The 24,246-nt window shown below is 48.9% G+C and overlaps 2 protein-coding genes across 2 annotated transcripts in view; both read right to left on the bottom strand.

The window, feature by feature from the left end:
* Positions 1 to 1,968: 1,968 nt before the first annotated feature.
* Positions 1,969 to 2,373, bottom strand: LOC121677100 (60S ribosomal protein L29-like). Its single transcript, XM_042054570.1, has one exon. The coding sequence runs from the start codon at positions 2,371 to 2,373 to the stop codon at positions 1,969 to 1,971; it is 405 nt and encodes a 134-aa protein (XP_041910504.1).
* Positions 2,374 to 11,995: 9,622 nt separating this feature from the next.
* The window catches only part of Plxna4 (plexin A4), a 446,194-nt gene continuing 433,943 nt past the window's right edge, over positions 11,996 to 24,246 (bottom strand). Inside the window, exons 29-32 of the mRNA XM_038319125.1 lie at positions 23,801 to 23,970; positions 19,468 to 19,680; positions 14,351 to 14,501; positions 11,996 to 12,127 (exon numbers count right to left, since the gene is read on the bottom strand). Coding sequence (XP_038175053.1) covers positions 12,032 to 12,127; positions 14,351 to 14,501; positions 19,468 to 19,680; positions 23,801 to 23,970 — 630 coding nt within the window. The 3' untranslated portion in view covers positions 11,996 to 12,031. The remainder of the gene's footprint in view (positions 12,128 to 14,350; positions 14,502 to 19,467; positions 19,681 to 23,800; positions 23,971 to 24,246) is intronic.

Here is a 24,246-nt window from a genome sequence, read left to right on the forward strand (position 1 = left end):
AGACATTTATTTTTTTTCTTTAAAAAATTCTTAACCCATTATGGAAATGAAGAAAGAAAACCAATGGCTGTAGGTAGAGATAGAAATAATGAAAAAAGACACAAAGCTTAAAGTCAGATATAATTACAACATGGGGAGGGAAGGTTAAACATGGAGTTCCTCCTGTACCTAAGGAACTATTGGCAACTGATAGGTGCTGGGAGAATGGAGAATCTCTTTAAAGTATCCTGCCTGTGGTTCAACCACATGTCCGTGGATGGCCAGACATCCAAGACATGGCAGCACAAGCTGAACTTGCTGGGGTCAATAAAGGGGCAGAGGGGGTGAGTTGCAGAAGGAGGATGAATATGACCAAAATCTATTATACAAAGATTTAAAGAACCCATAAAGAATTGAGAACAAAAGGGACAGTGGAAAAATGGAAAGGTAGAAGAAATTTGGGGATTCTTACCAGAAAAATATCATTTAAGTGACTCTAATATTGCTTTTATAGATTCAGTTAAGAGGTTTAAAGGATTATATCTCATGTTGCAGACACCCTGTGTTCCACCTCACAGCCCATCAACCTACCTTTCTATCCCAGCTGTCCCCACACCAACCGGCTGCCATTCATCTGTAGTCTGGCAACATCTGCTTTAAGGAAGTGCATCTCCCTTCCATCCTTTGGCTCCAATTGATGGAGTCGCTGGGGAAGCCACTTAGCCATTCCAACATGCTCACTTATAGGTAGGTATAAATAAATAGCCACTGGGCAGTCTTTAGGCAGTTAGGAATGAGAGCCACCCCAAGGGGCATTCTATAGTGTTTACAGTTCCAGGGGAGTGGTGTTCCTGCTGCCTGTAGTGGCGGGGGCACTTTGAATGGTTTTGCCTTTGCTTCTCTATTTCCCACTTCCCTTCCTCAAGACCACCTGCTCACAAGCCCTTGTATCCGGTGCTGGTTTAGGAACTCAGGTACTTGTAATCTTAAGTTATCATTTCCAAAGTCCTCTGAGAAGCTGACATATTCTTATATTGCAAGATCAAGATTATACTGTTGGAAATTTTTACCATTGCTTAATTTTATCTGTTCATTTAAAGCATGTTTTCAGGACAGCTACTAGGTGCCAAGTGCTACCCTGTGAACTGGGGCTGGAGGGCCAGTGTAAAGGTTCTTCTTCACGAGTGTGTTCTCCAGAGCAGAAAAAGCTACCACCTGCCACAGAGTTACAAGGCATCAGGACCTGTCTTAAGTACTCTAATCATTACCTCACTTGCAACAATCCTATAAGAAAGAAGCCATTGTTCTCATCTTGAAAGACAAAAAAATTATCAGGGTTACAGGTTGTTGGGAACTTGTTCTAGAATGATCTGGTCAGTCCAGGGTATATTTGAGCCAGGCTATGGTTGTAGTCTTTACTCAGTATGTATGATTAGGGGACAAAGAAGAATCAGGAATTGATCCTGGAGGTGGTAGTCCATGCATGGGTGGGCTGCAAATGTAGCTTTGTGGTGGCGGCGGTGACATGTTAAGTTTGTATTGCTTGTGGAAATGCAAAGCGCAGAGGACAAAATGAAGTGGGGAAAGGAATGAAAAGCACAATGCAGCAGTTAGGACCGCCTGCTCGGGGATATCTGAGGTTATTGGGATTGAGGAAACAGGAGGTGCCCTGGGCTGGAAGATGTATTCCTAGTGCAGGGGCTGAGTGCACCTCCCTCGTGACCTAGCGGAGTTTGGGGTTGTGTAATGGGAATGGTTTGAGAGCAGCCCAGACCATGGCTCCTACGAGGAATGGGTGGGAAGATCCTTATCAGCGCATGCCCGGGAAGAGTCTGGGAATAAGGATGCGTTCTGCCTCCCTGGTGTCTTAGGAGGACCATCAGGCCTTTCCTAGAACCAGGCAACATCTCTTGAGGTGTCACGCTTTCAGCAAGAGCCAGAGGCCAATACTCTGTTGAGATGCATTCAGTTTCGGGATACTAACCACCTTCAGAAGGCTGCTGGGGACAGGGGAGTCAAATTGTTACACTCGTTCACGTGTCGAGCCTTTTCTGTGACCTTCCTGGAGGCCTGGACACCTTTGGGAGCCTCTGATGGCATCTTGGTCTGACCCAGAAAAGTCCGCCTGGGCCTCTGTCTTTGGACAGCATACTGATCTGTGGCCATGTGAGCATGAACTTGGTTCATAGGCTTGGAGTAGGTGAGGTGGTGGGGCATGTGGTCGCCACCCTCTTGGATCTTGGGCTCTACTTGAGTTTGATGAGGTGAGTGCTTAATGTCTTTGGTACTCTTGACCTTGGCATTGCTTGCCTGCATCTTCATAAGCTCGCTCTTGTGCCTTTTGGCAAACTGCATGTTCCCCCAAAACTTGAGGTCTTTACTCTTAAGAGACATGTATCCTGTGACTGGGGTTTCTTGATATTATTTCGGAGCCATTTAAGTGAACAATTGTGCTTGGTGTGATTCTTGGACGTGACAATTACACCATGGCTCCTGAAGTGCTGGGACAAGAAGGCACAGAAAGGTCTCTGTCCCTGAGTGAGACAAGCCATCTGCTTCCCCACTTCCAATTGAGGATCAGGATCAAAATGCCCGGAAACTTAGGTTATTTTTGCAGCCCTGGATGCATTCATCCTTGCCTGATAAACCCCATGTCTCCCTGGCCAGTTGTCTCCTGCCACTCCTTCATTCTCTTCTTGTTCTCCTTTCAGTCTGACTCTGTTCCGGGCCCAGTTCAGGAGAATTAGGGACATTAAAAAATGGACTCATCTCACAAGCAAATAGTCAATGTTAGATTTTTAATAGACTTAGGCCAAGTACTGGAAATCTCAGCACTCGGGAGGCAGAGGCAGGAAGGTAATGAGCTTGAGGCCAGCCTGAACAAAGTAGTGAGAGCCTGTCAAAGAAAGAAGCGGGTAGCAAGGAGAGGAGAGAAGAGAGGAAAGAGGGGAAGGGAGAGAAAAGAACGAGAGAGGAGGGAAAGGAGAGAGAAACCCCAAAGAGATGCAAGAGAATGCTAAAATCTAATTTCAACATCCTAAAATCTAAAATCTAGGGATTGGAGGAGCAGGTTGACCAAAAGAATTGTTCTCTGTAGGCCAAAGAGCTAATTTCATCAGCTGCTCTGCTCAGAGTAAATCTTATTCCCAGTAGCAATTGGGTGGGCTTTGTTTTGCCTCAGGAGCAAGAACTGTCACATCCTAGTGACACAGAGAAGCAAAGATTTAGTTTGAACTTAATCTGGATCTCTATCAGGATCACCTGGTGGCTCTTTGTCAGGGTGGGTGGGGCAGGCTGCTCCCTGGAGCACCGCAGGCGCTCATCCCATGCAGCTCTCATATCGCACTGGCTGGAAGCAAGTTGTGGGCCAGATGCACTTTATCCGAGGGGGACATTGTATTTCTCGCCCAGAGAGGGAAGGTGGAAACTGTGGTACAGACACATAAACTTGCAATTGTCTCTAGGAAGGACTCCAGAATCACACGTGTCCCTAGTTCTAGTGGCTTCTCTCAGCAGCCCTACAGTTTATGCCTCTATAGTTGAGGAAGGTATTTCGCTCGGACAGAAGTCAGGTGGGTGTAGAGGAAGTGCAAGGTGCTAAAAGGACTCTTCCAGGCTTCCATTCCCCCCGGTAGGCCAGGAGCACCTCTGCTAATTTGATTATAATACCCCTTCTCGACCCGTAACAGACGACGCCCAGCTGCGGTTCTCATCCTAAAGGCAAAGTATTTATGAGATGTGTGGTCCATCGTGGAAACTGAGGACCCTGTGCTAACGGTGGGAAGACCGCTCAGTGGCCATTTCCGTTGCTGACTGCTTTTGTGTACTTCGACAGCCTTTTCCCTCCTTCAATTCATCCACAGTTGACTGAGCATCTCCTTGAGTGAGTCACCAAGCTAAGGCAGGGTGAATTCAACTGAGGGATGGCTGCCGCCTTTATGAGTCCCAGTTTAACGATAGTATTTGCTCACAAGGTGTGAGATATTTACTATTTTGTTGTTTTATTTTGTTTTCGAATGGGGACCTAAGGCAGCCACTCTAAATGTCACTGGGGCTCTAGGACTGACCCACTTGTGTTTGTACAGGGCTGTTTTCACGACTAATAAAACCACGTGTGTTTGCGTGGCCTTTTGCAGAACATCCGATCTCTTTTCAATCAGTTACCTAAACCCAGCTAAACCTAAATCAGTTACCTAAACTGGGCTTCGTGGCACAGTCAGAACAGAACTCACTTTGTGAATAAGGAAGCAAAGGTACCAAGAAGTGTCTTTCTGCTCAAGGTCATGGTGCTGGGGTCTGGTGAAACTTGAGATTACACTGGCAAAACCTGCCGCCAGGGATGTGGCGGGGCTAGGCTGGAGTGGAGCATTAATCTAGATGCTCCTACACAGCCTCCGTGCTTACTAAGAGGACATCCTCCCTGACACTAGCTGCTTTCCTGGCTGAGTCTGAGCAACGGACTCCCAGGACTGGAGGCCACAGACGTGTCTCCCTCTGCTCACAAAGTCACTGCTGAGGTCCGTCTGTGTCACTTGCTTGTCCTGGCTGTCTGTGTCTGCTAGAGGTTCCTGCCTCCCAACCTCATTCATCTTCTTTTTTAGTAGTTCTGTGGTGTTCCAGTTCGACTCCCCGGAGGTGAAAGGCGAAGATGTCAAGCCATAGGCACGCCCGCGGCTGCTTCCTCCCAGCCCCTTCCTAAGGCCAGGTGGCCTCACCACTTACCTCCCCGGTGAGTAAGTCTACACTGGCCAGCAGGGGCCCTGCCTTACATCTGGAGAGGCTGGAGAAGGGCTTCCCAGGAAGAGTAAGAGCAGAATAGCAAAACTCATTTCCTTTTGCAAAGTGACTCTGGCGGTCAGAGTGAGGGCTGAAGGTCGTGAGAAGATGGATTTGGGGATTGAGGTCCCTGGCAAAGCATTGTCAGCATCATGGGAGTGAGCTTACTCTCCCAAACATGCAGAGGAAACGCCTGATGGCTGCCTTAAGGGAGAACTAAGTCTTAGGTAGATGAGTGGATTTCATGTGTCTGGAGAGAGGACATGCCATGTGCCATCATGTAGGAGGGCACTGCTTACTTACGACCCACCTTACCCACACAGTCACATAAAGACCCCAAATCTCAAACTGCATTTTTATTATTTTTTAATAAACTTTATTCTATATTACAAATAGTTTTTTTGTTCTGAACTGCAAAATAGGAATGCCTTATATTTACATACACAGGTATACAATTAATTATAACAAAGGTACAGAAGCTTGCCTTTACCAAGTTACAACTGGGCTCCAATTTAAATAGCATAGGTTTTCTTTTAAAAACTTTTTTAAATCTTTTTTTTAAATCTTACTAGGATACTCTTCTTTAAAAATCAAAACCAGAAGACCCTTATTTTTTTTTTCAGAGACCCCATCCACCTGGCCTTGAGGCTCAGGGTAACACTGTTGTCTAAAGATACATTTTGCTTTTTTCTTTCGAAGGGTCGGTATTAAAGGTGAGTGTTTTGGAACAGAAGTGGCTCACGCCAGGAAGGGGCAAGTGGTGAGGAGAACAGAAGTGATCTGTCCCGCTGCTTTCAGTGGCCTCTCGCTCAAACTTGCTCGGCCCCTGCAGCTGTTTAACCCAATCGTGGATCCATTTCTATTTCTCCCCCTTTTTTTGCCCTCCTAGCGTCAGGGGCTTAATTCTGGGTACTCTGACCAGGCCAGAACCCCTGCTCTCTCCCACATCTCAGTTCTTGGAGTCATTGTCTTTTGTGGTACTTGGAGTTGCCGGTTGCTATGGTAACTCCACAGGACCCTGCTGGAAGAGGCTGTTTCCTATGGGCTAAGTGGGGAGGAAGGCTGCATCCAGTCCTTCCTTCCCAGTTTAGGCCTGGGGACCTGGTTCCTTCTCAGGGCAGCCAACCTAGGACTAAGCTAGGATCACATGCCCCAAGGACAGGCCCAGGCCAGGAGGGATGTGGGGAGGATCATTCATTCTCAAGCCATGTCATTGGTTTCCAAACGGAAACAAGATTCTTTGAGGTAAACTAGCTTTTCATTTTAAAGAATAGAAGGTTTCCTAAGTCCTCAAGCTGACAAGATGCCAGGAAGGAACAGGAAGATAGAAGAGGACACATAGCTCATCTTCGCCTCTTGCTCCAATGGAACTGATCTCTGCACAGGATCCTTCCTCAGTCCTGCTTGCTGAAGTGTTCTCTGCTTCAGAGTGTCTTTGGGGGTGCTGTTGAACTGTACCCTCTGCTGTTTTGAACTCTACTCTCATAAGGGAGCCCTTCCAACATGTGCTTGAGTCTTAAGTTTAAAGATACCAACAAAAGAAATGGGCAGAGAGGCAGAAACTGGCTGAATGACTGCCTACTTGCTTTTGCGTTATTGGGGAGGGGGAACATGGGTCCCTCCAAACTGAGCTTCAGTGCAGTTTAAAGGAAGCCAAGAAAACAATATAAAGGATTCATCAATTCCAGAGACAGCCCAGAGAGCCAGGATGAGACAGGAGCCCAGGAGGAGGGAGGAAGGAAGAGGGAGGAGGTAGGAGAGAGGAGGGAGGAGGGAGGAGGGAAGAGAGAGGAAGGATGTGAGACTCCCCAACCAAAGACCCCACTGCTTAGAGCCCTCGTCATCTCTTCTAGGAGCTAGAACAGGACGTTCTGTTCACTCCTCGGGAACTGTTTGTTCTGCTCAGCTTTCTGATAACTGTCAGTCTACTCAAAGAATTCCAACAGGACGCCAATGAAGATGTTCTGCCTTTACAACCGAAAGTCTTAAATATTTTTTTAAACTTGGACGCCCCATCTAATAAAAAGCAATATTACTAAAGAGCAATGATTTGTAGTAAAACAGAAAGTCTCTCCTAATATTGAAAACATTCCCCGCAGTGACTGCTTTTTAAATGGGGAGGAATGGTGTGACCCCACTCAGAGCACCAGGAGAAGCTTACAAGGTCCCAGCCTCTTTGGGGAATTGGCTCTTTACCATCGTCTGGAATGGTACCCCAACCGCCCACTTATAAGAATGAAGCTTGAGCTGGTTCCATGCAGAATGTGAATCCGCCAGAGACGGAGGAGTGGGCTCTGTTTATCGAAAGGTCAGGGGAAGCGTGAGGGTATTAGCAGCCACGAGGATCCTTCTCCTGGCATGTTTACGGCTCACATGGAGGAATTTCTGAACACTTTTCTTTGCTAATGGAGGGGCGGTTCTCACGCTTGCCTTTAAGATCGCCTCATCTGCTTAGAAGTCACTGGAAGAATTTAATATTCTGCTTAACTCTTCCTCTTAATCATTTCACATCCACAGCCAGGCTCCCTCATTACTTTCAAGTTCTTAAGATAAGCAGCAAAAAAACTAATGAACTACAAAACCCCAACCAAATATCCCGTATCTTTTATTTTCCAAAGGGAAGGGCTATGAAGTCAGGGTTCCCCTGTCTTGAAAGGATGTGTGGAGGCCCTGGATGTGGGTGAGGAACATGGAGGAAAGGCCACAGAAGAGCCAGGACAGCTAGCTACCTGGACACGGTCACCTCGGTTCATTCACAGAAATGCCCCTGCTCCCGTTAGGAGCTTGCCGGAACTGTCACTCAGTGCTGCCCTTGGAAGGGACATAAGCTGAGTACCTCTGAGTCTCCCCACCTGCTGGTACCTCTCCATGCCAGTCATCTCCTGGCTTCTGGGGCTCTCTGTGAGAAGAGGGAGGATTTATTCCTGATTACAGGAGCACTGGCCTCTCTCAAGATGAAGCATTTGCTTGCTGTCTGGTGAAGCCAAAGGCAGAGAGTGCTAGGGTCGAAGACAGAAAGGAGGTTCTCTTACTTATGTCAAAATGAGAGGTGCTTAGGCCAGGATGGACCACAGTAGCAACACCCAGGGTCACCAGCTTGCATCTTAGAGATCATTTGGGATGCCATTTCCTCTAATGGAGGGCCCGCAGGGCATTGGCTAGAGGAGAGGAGACCCTATCAGTCAGGGGGAAGCAGCCAAAGCTTGGGTGGGACAGCACTGACTCCTAATGAACTGAATAACTCCTGTATGGAATTAGTGCTTGGCCTCAGGGAGGGTCGAGGAAGAACGGGGAGGAAGCTAGCTGCCAGAGTAGGGCACACTCAGGAGTCAGACATGCATACTGGGGTGGGTGGATCGGTGTGGGATGGTACATAAGCACCATGGGCTCCAGGATGGAATGTTAGGGTATTGGATATGCTGGGCGTTATATCAACATGAAGCCAGTGGAAACAGGACTTGAACCTGCAAGCACAGAAAGACACTGTCTGTTAGCAACTCCTGCTTCTTTCAAATCATGCTCGATAACTGCCTTGAGCTGTGGGATTCATTCAAAGCATTTCTCTTTCCCGATGTGTCCCCACTCTGGCACCCATCCTGAGCTCACTCCAGGGCTGTGGACTCCCAACATGGAGGCTCCAGGGGCTGGCTCTGGCCATGCCATGTTGCACAGGGTTGCAAAGTACCTTGGTCTAGGGGGAGGGGAGTCTGTGTTTATTCTCTGTCCCCAAGTTTAAAACTGTATTGAAAGAAGAAGGCAAGAAAGTATTTTCCTGAGGAAGTTACTGACACAAAAGCTAACAACTTCATGGCACTAAGAAACATTACAGTGTCTCCTTACAGGGAAGGATGAAGACATGACCAGACCACGCCCACACCTAGAGAGACATATGCCACAGAGAAGTAACCAGCCTGCTGTAGATACCCTTCCCAGGTTTCTCCTACTCCCTGCTAGTCTTCTCCCATCAAGATTCAAATCCTCACGTGGTCAGTCATTCGGGATGTGTGATCAGTACCATTTTGACCAGTGGGGTCAGGAGCAGGAGGATGCAGGGATGAGAGAATACCTGTTCCCCCACACATACCCTCTGAACAAACTCCAAGAGATAAATAAAGGTTCTACCTTCGACAGATCCGCAACACCCCACATGTGAACTCTGGACAGAAGGCTAGCCACCACTCTGTCACATGTCCTAGATTCTTTGCCTTCGTTCTTTGGGAGCTCCCAAGGGGGTGTTGGGAAGGAATATCTGGGAGGATTTGACGGATTTTGGACAATGTTGCCTAGCCTTGCTTTTAAATGTATCACACTTGCAATAAAAAACAAATGGAAAACAAACAAACAGCAAAAGGAAAGATTTTTACAGGTAAGATTGGCTTGACTTCTGAGTCCTCAAGCAGGCCACAGGGAATGCCTATGAAGTGCCAGGAAGAACCCACATTGCCAATTAAAGTAAAATTATCTGCCGAAAAATGTCCCCCTCAAGAGAAACGAGGAGACCCAGGAAATGCAGGTGAGGTTGTCCGCGCCTCTTTCTTCCTGGTAAGTGTATGTCTCTGAGGCGTTTGAAATTTTGCTTGTTAACAAAAGCAAGGAAAAAAAATTCTGTACCGACAAAATAATAATAACAACAGTGAAATCATCCAGAAAAAAAGCATCAGCAAAGCCATGGTAACAGTCTCTTTTTGCTGCTTGCTCATTTTTCTCGAACTGTGCAAAACTTACAAATCAAAGCACACTCACCCATGCACCTACTCACACACACACACATAGCGTCCATCCGGCAAACCTGTGTTAAATATATTCATGTCTCTGTCCTCCCCAACCTTTCTTATGTGCAAAAAAACAAATCCCTTCTCAGCTGAGGTGCACCCTCAGCTGCTCCCACATGCACCTCAAAGCCTGCCAGGTCCCTTGACTTCATGGAGGAAGAACAATAATCAGCGATAGAATTCCGCATGTCTCCACCTGGCACTTGATTTGACAAAAACCTCTGGTGGGTTTGTTTGTTTGTTTCTCTTTTTTCTTTTCATCACCTTTCCCCACTTCCAGTGCACGTTTCCCTGGGCTTCTCTTCCTGTTTGCTACGCTGGTGTGTCTTTGCCATTTTGTCCACAGCTAAACCACATGGTGCCTCCTGCTCTGGGTTGCCAAAGTTCACTCTTTGACAGGCAGGTGACATCCTGATTTCCTATGGACAGAAGAATGCTCTTGCCACAGACATTAACACTCAGTGTTAGGCTGACACTGAGTGGTGGACGGATGAGCCAGGGGACAGAGAGGGAGACCATCTCAGCATCCTCCAACATGGGACAAAAAAGCCTTCCCATGCTTCCTGCAAATTCTTAAGTGCCTCCCTCAACCTTGCTTTCTCATATGCAAAGGGGCTCATGTCCTTAAAGGTTGCAGGATATTACACGGACTTGGCTTGACATGATATAGCTCCTTCTCCATGTGAGACTCCTTTTGAGTGATGGGAAGAAATGACATTATGCATGGAGCATGAAGGAAGGCAAGAATGTAGAATGCTATTAACACCACCTTCTCCAATGCCTCTCTTTGTCTCCATGAGTGGTGGACAACAAGCCCGAGCTGCCAAAAGAGATTCGTGCTTATGATAGAGACTCGACCATTCGCTATCTAAGATCCCTTCAAGATTGTAGGTCCCCAAGACCCACTAGGGAACCCACCAGGAGACCACTTCTTGTCATAACCACGTGTTACATTTCTGAGCATACGTTTGCCTGACTGGCTAACACAAAATGGCATATCCATAGATGGAAAAGTACAATGGAAAGATAAATGCCAAGGCCGTGGTTCGTGGCGTGCACTTTTCTCTGTACCCAACCAGGTCCCTCACTTGGCTCTCCAGTCCCTTCCAAGCACAAGCTGGTATCTGAGGCTGGCTGGCTGGCATCTTGCTTTGTCTTGGAGAGGCTGTGCCTAAGTATGTTTCGTCCAGTGATGACGTCAGAAGAGATGAGGAAGACGAGCCACTGAAGAGACAGCTGATATGTTGATGAAACAACAATTCCCACAGAGGTCTGGACCGTCCAGTGACAAAGTCATCTGCATAGCAATGGCACCAGATTCTGCAGGAGGGACAGGGGCTGGGTTGTCTGCCCTGGCCTTCTATGGCATTCTCAATGACAGTGGGGATGGAGCCTTGGAGACGGCCGGAGGTAGAATCTCCTAGATGCACTCTGCATTTCACTGTGAGCTTTGACGATGGTGACAAAGGAGCATGGGAGATGCCTTCTCTAGACAACGCATGAGGCTCTGGCAATGGATCCCTGACGACGGTCAGGATGCATTTGAACTTGGAGGTGAATAGAGAACAATAAATGTTGCTTCTGGCATAGATGATACTCTCTTTCTTCTTTTCTCTCTCTCTCTCTCTCTCTCTCTCTCTCTCTCTCTCTCTCTCTCTCTCTCTCTCTCTCTCTCTCTCTCTCTCTCTCTCTCTCTCCATGTTACATTTCTGCTATTAGGAACCAGATTAGATGATGTAGGGGAGCATCTCCATGGTGGAATGGAACTGTTAGCTTTCTCCTGTCTGACTTTTCAAAGGAAGGGGAGAAAGGTCTGGATGGATACTTGGAAGGCTTCCAAGGATATTGGAAGGGGATGGAAGGCTGCTGGACACCAAACAGGTAGGCAGTGGCCCCTGAGAGAGCATCCTTAAACTTCCACTGGTCCCTACTCCAACATCTGTAGGAGGCAAGGCCTTTTTCCCACAGTTACAAAGCACCCAGGCCACTGCCTGGCCTCTTGTTGAGTGTGTGGACAGGGAGAGCCAAGTGATGCCTCCTACTTCAGATAATACTGAGCTCACAGTTGCTTCCCGAAGCCAGGTTTTGGACCACGGTGGGGATTCTCAACGCAGAAGGTGAAGTAGCAGCATAGGAAAGTTCTCCTCCCTCAGCTCCTCATCCTTATTTGAGCCCTGCTGCTGATGCATGGGGCCAGGAGCAGCCGGGAGGGAGAGCTTCTTTGACATCTTCTGGTCTGGTCTCTCACCATGGGCCTGGCCATCCCTGGACTGACTGAGGGATCAGTGACGTGGTCCAATCACACTGGCAGAGCAACTAAAAGAGGTGGGACTCCGGAAAGAGGGAGAGACAAGAAGAGGGAGAGAAACGAAAGGAGAGACGGCGCTGCTCGGGGGTTGCTGCTGCTGATGCCTGTCGGAACCTGCACTTGGTAAAGATGATATCTAGACTGAGGCACGGCTTGGTGTGTCCCTCCCTCCAGGATGGCCCTGGAAGGACAGTTCTCAGCTGTCTAAGCTCATGAGGGTTATGACTTGTTCTAGTTTGTAAGCCAGTTTCTGCTTTCCGCACTGATCGTCACGGTCCAGGGGTCCAAGGATCTGCGGAAAGATGAAAATGGAAGATTACTAGTCTGGGCATGTGTACCCGTATTTCTAGGGTACACAACGACAGCATGGATGTTGCCAGGACATCGGTGTACCTGCTGCTACTGTCAGTGCTGTGTAAGCTAGCAGCCTGAGTGACACGGGTAGGGGAGTTGGGAGGCATATGGACACCCGTGACACCAGCAGCACAGAACACCAACACATCCTCCCCCACGTCTGGATAATGTGTGCATTCCATTGTCTGTGAGAGACAGCCGGCAGGAGGAGAAATTTGCTGAGGATGCCTATACAGAGAAGCCACGGTCACCTACAGTCTCAATGGCATCTGGGGGGTTCCATAGACAGTGCAAAAGTGGGGTGCTGGGGGCCAGAATGTGCTTTTCTGATATTAGCAAGTCCTACCTTTCCTTTCAATATGATAGCAAGTCCTACCTTTCCTTTCAATATGAGGAAGAGCTTCCTCGGTGGCTCCTTGAAGCCCAAATATCCACATTTAGAAAGCCAGTTGACTTAACTTTGTCTGTTAAAAGCCAAATGTCCCTAAAGGAATGAGGTTGTAAGTTGAACACACTTTCCATCCCTAGTCTGTAATTGGCACATAGTGGCTAAGGTCACCCAAACCTGTTTCTAAGGCCAGGTGATTGATACAGGACAATGATGGGTGACTGTCGTGTTTGTGGAAATGTTTTTGGGATTTCCCAGAGACTCAAGACAAGCCAGATTGAGTCATGGCTCTGCCTGTTGCCAGCATGGTGACCTGAGGTGAAGCATGATCTTTCTGATGGATCATGCTTGCTTCTCTGGAGTCTACCTCTGCTTTGCTTGGATTCAGTGGATAAGGCCAGGTCACACATATGAGCACCCTAGGCACAATGCCTGCTCGACAGGGGGCACCAAATGAGCGGGGTGGGATGTTCTCTGGTCTGAAGGGCAGGGATGAGGACAAAGAACAGTGGCCAAAGCAGCCTGGAGGCTCTGTGGGCTTCGGATTTTATGACTAATTAATGCATATTTAACTGGGGATATAATGCTAGAATTGCCTACTGAGATGGCTAGGACTTGTCCTGTACTGCTATAATACTAAAAGTAGACAAGTGTTTTGGTAGGGGAAGGGATGGTTCTTTCCAAGACAAAGCAGAAGACACAGCCTTATTAGCTTGACTGCCACAAACAGGAACACTTTTGCCCTGGACCATAACTGCTCTGGAGACTGATGGTAGCGGTCCCTCCCGTAAGAGACTCACCACCACTTTCTGTTAACATTAGAGCCATACAATATGTTGTTCAGGGCCTGTAGTACACTGGGCTCTTGACCTGCTGGGGTCTGGTAACAGGGTTCTTGAACTTCTCTGGGTGACAAGGCTGTAAGGAATAAGAGAGCCTGGGCACTGGCTTCAGCTCTTGGTATTACCTTCTACTCCAAGAAGGCTGCTATTGTGTGTTTGGAGGCAGGGACTCTAGATTCCCAAACCACGTAAGTCTGTGTCTGCACGGCTAAGCAACTCCCATAGTGCTTTTATGTTAACCAGAATGAAGGCAGAATCGGTAGTGGCCGTTACCCAGGTCCAAGAATGAAAAATACATGCTTTCCACCCTATCCTATTCTGGTTTTGTTCACTCCCATTCCTTTCCATTCTGTTTCTATTCTGCTCTGGTCTGTTCAACTCCACGGGATGCCGTAATACACTATGTCATCAATAAGGGCGATGAAATCCTTGCTCAAAGAGAATTAGATCAGAGAGGAAAAATGAAAAGAATTTGAAGGCAATAATGGAGAAAGAATAAGCTAGGGCTGGTGGGGCACGCTGTATTCCTAGAAACTCTGGAAGGCTGAGGCAGGAGGCAAGTTCAAGGTCAGGCTGAGGCCTGGGGGTGCCAAATAAACTCAAGATTAGCCTGGCTAATTAATGGAGGCTATCTCAAATAGTGGTAGAACTCTTGCCTAGCATGTGGAAGGTTTTGGGTTCAGTCCCAGGGTAAGGGGTAGAGAGGAATAAAAAAACATATTTCTATATCCAATATTAGGAGCTGGTGCAGATGAAAGGACTGGATCATCCTCATTGCCCATTTCTATCCCACAGTCTAGGTCTGGCTGGTAGAATTTCCCTAATAGAGGTATCAGGGGGGCATCTGTGGAGCTGTTTTTGTACATGAAGCATTCAGACACGCCCCACATCTCTGCTTCTACAGGCCCTGGCAGGGCAGGGCAAAGCTTACCTCTTCACTGTATTTGCCCACATAAGAGAAGATCTCGGAGAGTGCGCTCATCGTGTTGAACTCGTTCATGTGCATCCGCGACTGCTCGGCCAGGTATGCATTCATGTCCTGGTCACTGATCGCTGGCATCTTCCCGATGTCTGAGTAATATCTGTGAGGGGTGGGAAACAGAGAGGAACTGGAATCTCTAGAGAGAATCTGAGGAGACGCGGGAGCTCCAAGCAGTGAGAGTCGATTCTGTGACCACCCGGGGAGCATAGTAGCATCCCATCTTGGATTCAGTGTCACAGCCACGGAGAGCCCTCGGCCGGGGCACAGAGGGAAGGACATGGAGGACTAGAGAAGAACCAAAGGTCAGAGGGCTTCCGCCCAGAGCGTCTACTCTGTTCTCCACTCCTGGCACAGAGCTCCAGCTTGCCTTGTGCCTCGCCAGCAGGGATGGAGCGTTCCTCTGAACAGTCGCTCTTCCCTGATGGCCTGTGCTCTCTGGGGGTTAGGAGAGAGAGGAGGGGGGCGGAGGTCGCTGGGAGAGAGAGGCTGGCAGAAGGCAATCAGTCACTGTCACTTGCAGCTGTGCACTGCTGTCAACTGGTTAATTAGATGCCAGCATTTACATTTTTAATTTCTGCAATTTGACATTTTATGCACCAGACCTCCGAGTCCCCCGCCGGAGGAGAGCTGTGTAGTTTCCTAATGAGGAAGGGAGAGGTCTCTGCGCCCCTAACATGGCCACTTTTTCACCTTCTACCATGCGCTTTGGGGTTGTCGGTAGCAGGAAGAAGAGAGGAGGCAACTGCGAAGACAGGGTGTCACTTGCAAGTCAAGTGGCATTGCAGTTGCTGGCCCAGGTTACACCAAGTCCCTGGGCTGCAGGGCTGAAGCCAGCAGCAGGAGGAACTAGACTAGGGGGATGGAGAAGAGAGTCCAGGACAGGGACAAGGTAAGGAGGGTGAGGTGTCAATGTGGTATTTAAGGAGGGAAACTCCTTCAAGGTGTTATGAGCACTTGTAACCGTGATGAGCCCTAGGAGGTTTCCTTCACAAGGTGACCCCCATACTGGCCCTGCTCCGTGTCTTTCTCAGCTTATATCTCTTTCTGTTCTGACAGGCTGCTCCTGCCCTATTCCCATGCCATTTCCCTGACTTCTGTCTGTCTCCAGAAGTGCCCCGTACTTAGACGACAGGCTGTCACAAATGCTCTTGGCTCCTCCAGCCATCAGCTCCAGGCTACAATAAATGACAGCTCAATTTGTGACCAGCATCTTCCCAGGAAGGCAAGGGCCGAGATGACTGTTTGCCTTGGGCTACAGTCTTCTGGGATTGCCATTGTGTCTTCAGGGAAGAAGAGGTGAGGAGAAGACATCTGGTCTCTGGCCAGGGAAGGGGATGGATCAGAAGGAAACACCTGTGGCCTCAGAAACCCATTCCCTGAAGCAGACACAGTGCCCACTGCCTGTTGAGTGGATCCTGCTATGACTGGCAAGGAGGTGTTGGTCCTTGACCTGCATCTTAGGCTGAATGATGAGGCTTTTCAGGAAGCAGCTTGGGGACATTTGGAAGATGTGCTGTCCTTGGTTCATCTGGACTCCTTCCTGCCCTTCACAACACTCTCTCCCATTCCCTTCTGGTCCCCGGAAGCCCACAGTCCTCTCATCCTTGACCTGCTTCATTTTGGTTCCTTTTACCCCAGAAGACAACCATCTTTCCAAGGCAGTCTTCAAGCTAAAGCTCCTGTATCAGTGCTCCAATACACAGGGTTCGGGTGAGTTAGTGACATTCCAGGCAGTAAAGGTCCAGCAGGTGTTGCCACTCATGGCCACGGATAAAACTATATCTGGATCTAATAAACTCCAACATTCCATTTTATAGCAGAAGAACAGAGGTTTCACTGATGGGTCCCGACCTTGTCATTGCCAAGGAGATTTGTGCCACTGTGCCCTCATGGATCCCATAACTCCCAAGCCAGATAGGTTTGCCCATGAAAGGTTATCTTTGCGATCCTATTCCTGAGAAGCATGAACAGTATTTTCTCTCACTTTCAGGACTATGGCCAGCAGCTCATGGACCGTGGCTGTGCCCAAAGCTTTTGTCCAGACAATTCTACTCCGTCATCCTTAAAAAAACCCAGAGCCTCTGAGTAGGATGGAAAACTCAGGCTTCCACAGAGAGGACATAACTGTCAACAGAAGTGAAGCCCCCTGCTGCTCCGTGTTACCTGTGTGTGAAGCTGTCAGGCTACTTAGAAACCGTACAGGCTCCTACTGCTGCCTTCGTGGTCCTGATGAGCTTCGCAGCCCAGGCTAGAGATCATTGTCTACACAAGGAGAGGACCTTTTCCAGGCCAGAAGCAGGAGATGCTCAACATCTCTCCCTTGCAATAGTTTGCCTCCTTCGGGGTGCTTGAGTAATATATTCCTCCAAAAAGAATATTTAGGAAGAATTCATGTGTGGGGGCAGGGTGGGCAGGGGATGAGATGAGAGAGGTTGGAGAAAGTTGGAAAAATAAGAGTGGACTGGAACCTTCTCATCTGAAGGTGATGGGTGACATGCCGACTGGCTGGAATGTACCTTGCAGTCCCTCTCCCTGCTCTCCCTGATGTGACATCAGCTGTGTCGTATCATCTCCCCCCCAGCCTCTCTAGGTAGCCTCATATCACACTACTCTTTCCTTGAGGAGACTGAACTGAACCAGGGCATGTCTGTGGTCCTCCGCTAGCCCCCAGGTGGATCAACTACATGGTCTTATCCTTTAGAAAGTTCTGGATGGGTGGAGGCAAGTGGTTACAGGCTACTCAGTCACTGGCTTTCTACCCTCGTTCTCAGTCCCAGGCTGCCTGCTGCTAAGTGGTCCCACCTTCTCTGCTGGGCTTAGTGAATATTTTCACCTGCTCCAGGGCACTGTCCAGCCCACAGTTTAGCCAGCCTGCCCCCCATCCAAGCCTGACCATGACCCTGCATGGAGTCTTCTCTGCCATGTATACAATTTGCTTCCTTCCCACTCCTGCCAAGCTGGTCTTCATGCTGGGACCTCAGCTGAAATGCCTTATCGATTGTTAAGAATGCATTGGAACGCTGACAATGAACTTCAAACAAGGGCTCTCATCTGCTGACTGCATGCGAAGAACAGAAAGGTCAGCCTTGCCCCCCCCCACCCTTTGAACACATAGGATTTCTACTTACAAATGAGCCCCCTCTTCAGAGAGGTACAGAACATCCGCTAGTCCTGCTTTCCTATACCAGAGCTGGCCAGCCCCAGCAACCTGGAAGGCTGACTGCCATTTGCTCTGACAAGGAGAGGCTGGGTCCCACCCTGGCCTCAATTCTCTCTCCTTGCTGGGCTTTGCCCAACTTAGGCGGGATGCCAGCCCCTGAGGGCCCCACATCATAGCTCAGGGAGCTGGATTCTTCCACGTGCACAAATCTGGGCGGGATGGGTTGAAAGAAGCTGGAAGGAATCTTAGCTGAGAGTTGTGGTAAGAGGGTGGGAATGGAGACATGAAAGCCATCTTGAGCCTCGGGCTGGGATGACCCCAAACTGTGGCTTTCAGAGGCCTCTGTGAATGACTGATGTGCATGAGACCCAGAAGAATAAAGGCCTTGATCCTTGATCCCCTCAACTCCAGCTTGTGGATCCTGCCAGACACTCAATGTGGGAATTACAAGGGGAAGGGTCAGGTGCAACCTTTCCCATGTTCCCAGTACACCCAGAGTGGAGCCCATGGATGTACCACTGTCAGCTTGGTGGATGTAAGCATGAAAAACCAGCTGCTCAGCCTGCCCTCAATGCTGCTACCAGGGCCAATGTTACTTTCATCTATAACCATAGCCAGGGATCTTGATGAGCCCTGACTGGTAGTTGTATGGCACAGATTTCATTTGGATTCCTTAGAAGGGGTATTTAAATGTTTAAAATCTGTCACCTTCTTGATGCTATGGTGCATGTCATAGATGGTATTTAATGTGTGGCACACCTTGGTGCAGTCCCTAGTGGGCCAAGAGCAGCTCTTCTCTGCTTCGCTTCTACAGACAAAATCTACAGATGATAAATTAGCTCATGTTGATAGGGACAGCCTTGATGTTCTCCCAGTTAAAATCTGAGGAAATCAGGAGATCAGAGGGTAATGGAGTGCATGTAGGCAGAGGGCAGGATATTCGTGTAGAAGATGTCATGATAAAGCCCATTCCTTTGTATAATAAATAAAAAAATCTTCAAACAAACAACAGCAAAACAAAGAAAAGCCAAGTCAAATAAAAGTAGAGTTCATGGTTGCTGGTAATACAATAGAAATGATAGCCAATCAAACGCCAGCTTCAGGAGTCTGCACGGTTGGGTTCGCTCAGTGAGGTCAGTGCAGCAGTCAACTGTTTTTTCCTCTCTGCCTAAATTAACCACAAGCAGAACCCCAATAGGGAGAGTAAAGGCGCGCAGCCTGCGGGAGGTCACCACCGCTACCATTACGAGGTGTGCAGAGGCAGAAGTGGGGTGGAAGGCTGGAGAAAGGATGGTGGAAGGATGACTGGGAAGAGGTATGCCATGAATGCATGCGTGTGTACTATGTGTATGACATGTATGCAAATGGACATGGATGGCATAGATGTATGTATATGTATTCACTTGTGATTTCATGTATATACAGTGTATACATACATGTGTACATGGTGCCTGTGCATTTATGCAATGCTGTGGATGAATGTGTATATGGTCTATGCATATGCAGGGTATATATGCTAAGCATGTGTGTGTAATATATATGTGTATGGTATGTGTGGATATGTGCATGTGTGTGTGTGTGTGTGTGTGTGTGTGTGTGTGTGTGTGTGTTGGTTAGGGAGGGAAGATCAGGGATCACATCTCCTTCTGGGTCAAAGAAACACTTCAGTCACTAAGACCCATGCTGTTCCATATAGCGATGTGGGTGGGTCACATAGTAAGCTCTGCCATGGTTCCCAGTGCTTGCTTCAATGTGGAAGCTATGAGTTGTGGGTGTTTCAGCTACAGGACCAGCTGTGACAGCAACTAGTCTGGAAGCTTTAACCTGCTTGCCAGAGGATTCTCTGGTCCAGGGTTGTGGCCGGCTCCAGCCAGGCACCCTCGGGTTTCCACGGATGAACACTCACCTCTCCACCCAGTTCTTGTAGCTGGGAATATCCTTGGCATAGAGCAGTTTGTTGGACGGGGAGTCCTTGCCCAGCCGGTGCTCCGACGTGGAGCAGGAGTCCATGAAGGTCTGGGCCACCACAGACAGACAGGCATCCGTGATGCTGTTCTTGTGGATGTCGAACACGAACTGAGGGTTCTTGATCATGTTCACCCAGAACCGCAGGGGCAGGCTGTGTGGAGGGAAGAAGCAGCTGGTCAGGGGAGATGCGGTAGTGGAGTGTACCCTGGTGGAGTGTTCCAAGAAGGAACAACGGCTAGATTTCACAGAGCGCAGGACCCATCTGTGGCTGCCATGGGAAGTAAGGGGACAGGAAGGATGTGGGTCTATTCAGCATACAGGAAGTCAGCAAGGTTAGGGTGTCATCTAGAGATGGACCACTGGAGGAACTTGAAGGGCAGTGATACCCAGTTGTGATGTAGGATTCTGCACCTTCCTTTTGGCAAAGGAGTCACCCATGTGCATGCATTAAAGCAGAATTTGGGTCTTTATTCCTGTCTTCCTGGTGCTGGGACCATTCCATTAGTGAATTTAAGGAATCTAGGTTTTGCATCTGATGATCTGGCAGAAGTCACCCCCTTGCTTCTTGACTAGTGCCTTAGGTTACTTCCTGCCTGGTAAAGGAACTAGCTTGAGGGTGGATGTGATCAAATGATTTTTTTTACCACCAGTTGCCACATTGCACCAACCCCTTATCTAACCCATCCCTCCCCTCCTGTCTTCCAGTCAGTACCTATTGCATTCCAAGAGCTAGGCTAGCAACAGGGAATACAATGGCTGAGACACATCCCATCTTTGAGGAATCGTGCATTCCGGGTTTATAGGGAAGACACATGCAGTCAAAGGCACACAAATAACACTTCCTGTCAAGAGCAGAGGATGTTGGACTGAGCTGTAATCAAAACACCCTGGCAAAAGCACTGAGCTAGGTACCAAATCTACCCAGAGCAGCCCATGCAGAGAGCCTTTTCAGAGGGGACACTTGATAAGTTTGTTCTTCATTGTTGCTGCTGCTGCTGCTGCTGCTGCTGCTGCTGCTGCTGCTGCTGCTGCTGCTGCTGGTGGTGGTGGTGGTGGTGGTGGTGTGTGTGTGTGTGTTGGAAGAAGGGTGAACGATCTGTGTGTTTGTACATATGGAGGCTAGAGGTCACCCTATAGCCTTGCATTTTTTAGTTTGCTCTTTTGAGACAGGGTCTCTTATTGACCTGGGGCTCACTGACTAGGCTAGGTTGGCTGGCCAGAAATCTTCAGAAACCCTATTGCTTTGGTCTGCCGGGCTAACTTACAAGTGGACACCACCATAATCTTCTATGGGTGCTGAGGATTGAACTCGGGTCCTCATGCATGCATGCCAAGCACTTTACCAACCAAGCCATCTTCCCAGTCCCCCATCTCCCCATTTTTTTTGAGACAGGGTCTCATGTAGCCCAGGCTGTCCTTAAATTTATCATGTATCAGAGGATCCCTTTGCCTCTTCTATGTGTGCACCACAACACACAGCTTTAGGTAGTGTTGGAGAGCAAACTTAGGGCTCAAACATCCCCAGGCCCACGTTTGAGTTCTTTTAAAACACTGCATGGGTGTATTCCTTGGATGGGCTGCAAGTAGGGAATCCGCGTACAGAGACAAAGAAGAGAAAATTATGAAATGTGTCCTGATTCTGTAGTCCCTGCATTTGCTAGACAGAAGGCATGGAGGAGGAGGGACTTCCTAATGCCTCTTTGGGCTGTGCTCTCCCTGCCTGTTCTAGCTCTGCAGCCCCTACCAGCCCGCTGAGCTGCCAGTAAAGAGGGGACAGTGTAGGCACGGCTTTCTTCTTTCTCTTTACTCCCACCTCTTTGCCTCCCACCTCTTTTCCTGATGTTTTATTGTTGTTTTGGTGGCTGTGCTCACGGTTGGTGATAGCTACAATGCCCGCGCGTGTTTGGCTTGCCTCTTAGAACTTAACATCTTTGAATTACATTATTTCAAGGCACCGGATACAATATTTTCTTGCTCTTATTCTACCTGCCAGCAGCCAGTCTGTAGAATACAAACAACAAACTCTGTATATACAGGATGACCTGACATTCACAGATGCCAATCAATCAATAAGCATTTATTAAGTCTTTACAATGAGTGCCATGTAGGGTTGGGGCAGGCACACTGAGATTTGCTAATTTTTGGTGTCTGTCATTTGCTTCATTGCTGGGAATCCAAGGTAGAAAGTAAATGGAATGAGAGCACATGCGTACGGAGGCTCACATTAGCGTCTCAACCTCACTAAAATGTGGCTATGATCTCTGGGCTTGGAACTCTGAATATTCAGAGATTCAGTTTCCCTACCAGTCAATTCTGCTACTCCAGTCTCCCTGGGTTTCCCTAAGCCCCGCTCAGATCAGAGGTCCTGGGAACCCACGTGGTTGCAGTCACCATTTTCACTGTTCCTCAAGCCAGTAGGGAGGCAGGTGTACCACACAGGAAGCAGAGGCACCACTGAGGCCCCTGCCTAATGAAATATTAGCATGTTATTAACATCAGTGGTGACGCTCATCTCTGGCTGATTGCAGCCACTCTGGCTAAATGAGAGGGAGTGTTATTTAACAGAGAACCTGTAGGGAACCGCGGAAGAAGGGGTGGGGGAGGCAGGCAAGTCACACCTTGAGTGAGAAATAGACAATACCCTCAGCAGGGACAATAAACTCCAGTCCACCCCGGCAGAACTGATTCCTAACTGCGTCTTGACTAAGGAACCAGGGGATCAGGCTGGGGCAGGAGATGCCCTTCTAGGGAGAACTTGAAGCTCGTGCAGTTCTTTCTACGGCAAGTGTGGTGCGCTTAATTCCCGAGCTTTCCATTGCCCTGCCCCTGTCTCTATGTAGCATCTGGGACCTTGGGATGACCCAGAAAGGAGGCTGGCACCTAGGGGTGGCTTGCAAAATCATGTCTCCCTGGCCAACACCAATAGGGCTTGGTGGAGCACCTGCTCCATGTGAAGGTGGTCGATACTGGGTAAAGACTCATCATCAGAGAGATGTAGACTCACAGGAGCCGCCTCTCAGAGTCTCCCAAAAGACACACTGACAGGACTTGAGAGGAGGAAGCCACCTCACCAGAGTGGCTGCACAGAATGGAACCCAGATTCTAGGGGCCCTGTTTTAGAAGGACTATGGTAAGGACTCTGCTGCTTGGGCTGAGCCTCTTTTTTGGGCTCCTGCTCCTCTACAAGTGGAAGAGGGAAAGGCCACAGCATATGCTCGGGAGAATAGCACTGTTTCTCCAGGCTGACTTCTTCCTCTGTTTTCGTGTCTGGGCCCCTGGCTGGGCATCAGGGTACCCGCTTCTACCCTGGAACATGAGCAATCCGAGTAGTTAACACTAGGTGCCACATCCATGCTGCTTTAGAAGGAAAAGCCAGGGAATAATGGCCTGGAAAGGCGACAGGAATTCAGTTCTAGGATAAGACTGAACATCAGCTAGCTCTGCCACAGGTAAAACTCTCAAGCAGGCCATCCCTGCCCGCGTCTCATCAATATTTACCAAGCCCCATTTCCTCAAGCTCCTGCATCCTGTGTTGAATACTGATGCCTTGGCCTTGTGACTTCAACCTCAAATGAAACCCTCACTATATACAGATGGCAGGGGAGATACTGTGCATTCAGAGGAGAAAGGGGCCCGCAGTGGAGATGCTTGGGGTGTTGTCAGTAGTTAGACAATCCTGTGGCCTCCAGGGAACACAAAATGATGCTTAGCAGTTTTGGAAAGGAGTCTGGGAAAGGACGAGTTTAGCTTATTGGGTAGAATTGGAATCCAGGGGCCATCTGTATGCACCCCCAAACCCTACTGACAAGACTTTATGAAATGCTGTTTCTCAGTGGCCCTGTCCAACTCAGACATTTCTCTGTGCTAGTATTTGTCCACATATCCAGACAACTGTGTGTCTCTTCCCATATCCACGTCTGCCAGCTTACCGAGGACAGGAACCCTGAGATCCTTGTTGGATATATCAAACTTCCGCATCCAGAAAGTAACTAGATGTGGCAGTGGCCTGTCTATGGTGGCATATGGTACCTTTTGCTCCTTGGATTAGTATAGTTTGCTGACTGAATAACTGGCTGGAGAGGAAGGTACAAAGAGAGATGAGAGGAGGTGGAGGTGAGAAGATGGGGAAGAGAAGAGACAGGGGTTGGGTGGAGATGCTGGTAGGAGGTAGACAGTAGCCAGGACTTCTCCAGAAACCCTGCCTCCCTGATGGAGGCCCCGGGTTGGCAAGTCACTGCCTCTCCAGACTGGCCCTTTCTCCCTTTACTCACCAGTTGCTCTTCCAGGTGTGGCGGACATGCGGGTCGTGGATGCCATGCTTGTCCGCCTGCTCATCAAGGAAGTCAAACATGTACTTGATAGCTAGGGGCAGAGCAGAGCCACGGTGGGCTGTGCTGAAGATGGTCTCGAACAGGTCATCCACAAACTTCTGCAGTGTGCCCTGGGGAAGGGGACACATTTAGATCTAGCCCAGCAAGCTACCTTGGGGACAGGGCAGGTGAAGTCAGAGCTCTGCCTCCCTGCTTAGCATGACATCGTGCGTGGGGTGGGGGGAGACACCATGCACCAGACCTCCCCCCTCCGCTGCCTTTGCAGGTCTGTGGCAGTTGTACCTTTCCTCTGTGCACGGACAACAGGCAGAAGACAGATGACAGAGCCCAAACCACCTTCCTCTGCCAGCTACAGGGTTTGGCTGCACATTTCTGCCAGTGACCTT

Source organism: Arvicola amphibius, chromosome 2 (assembly GCF_903992535.2).
Source record: "Arvicola amphibius chromosome 2, mArvAmp1.2, whole genome shotgun sequence".
Taxonomy (NCBI): Eukaryota; Metazoa; Chordata; class Mammalia; order Rodentia; family Cricetidae; genus Arvicola; species Arvicola amphibius.

What these genes read in the sequence shown, in the direction of transcription:
- LOC121677100 (XM_042054570.1), bottom strand. Translation starts at nt 2,373, where the DNA reads ATGTCTCTTAAGAGTAAAGACCTCAAGTTTTGGGGGAACATGCAGTTT.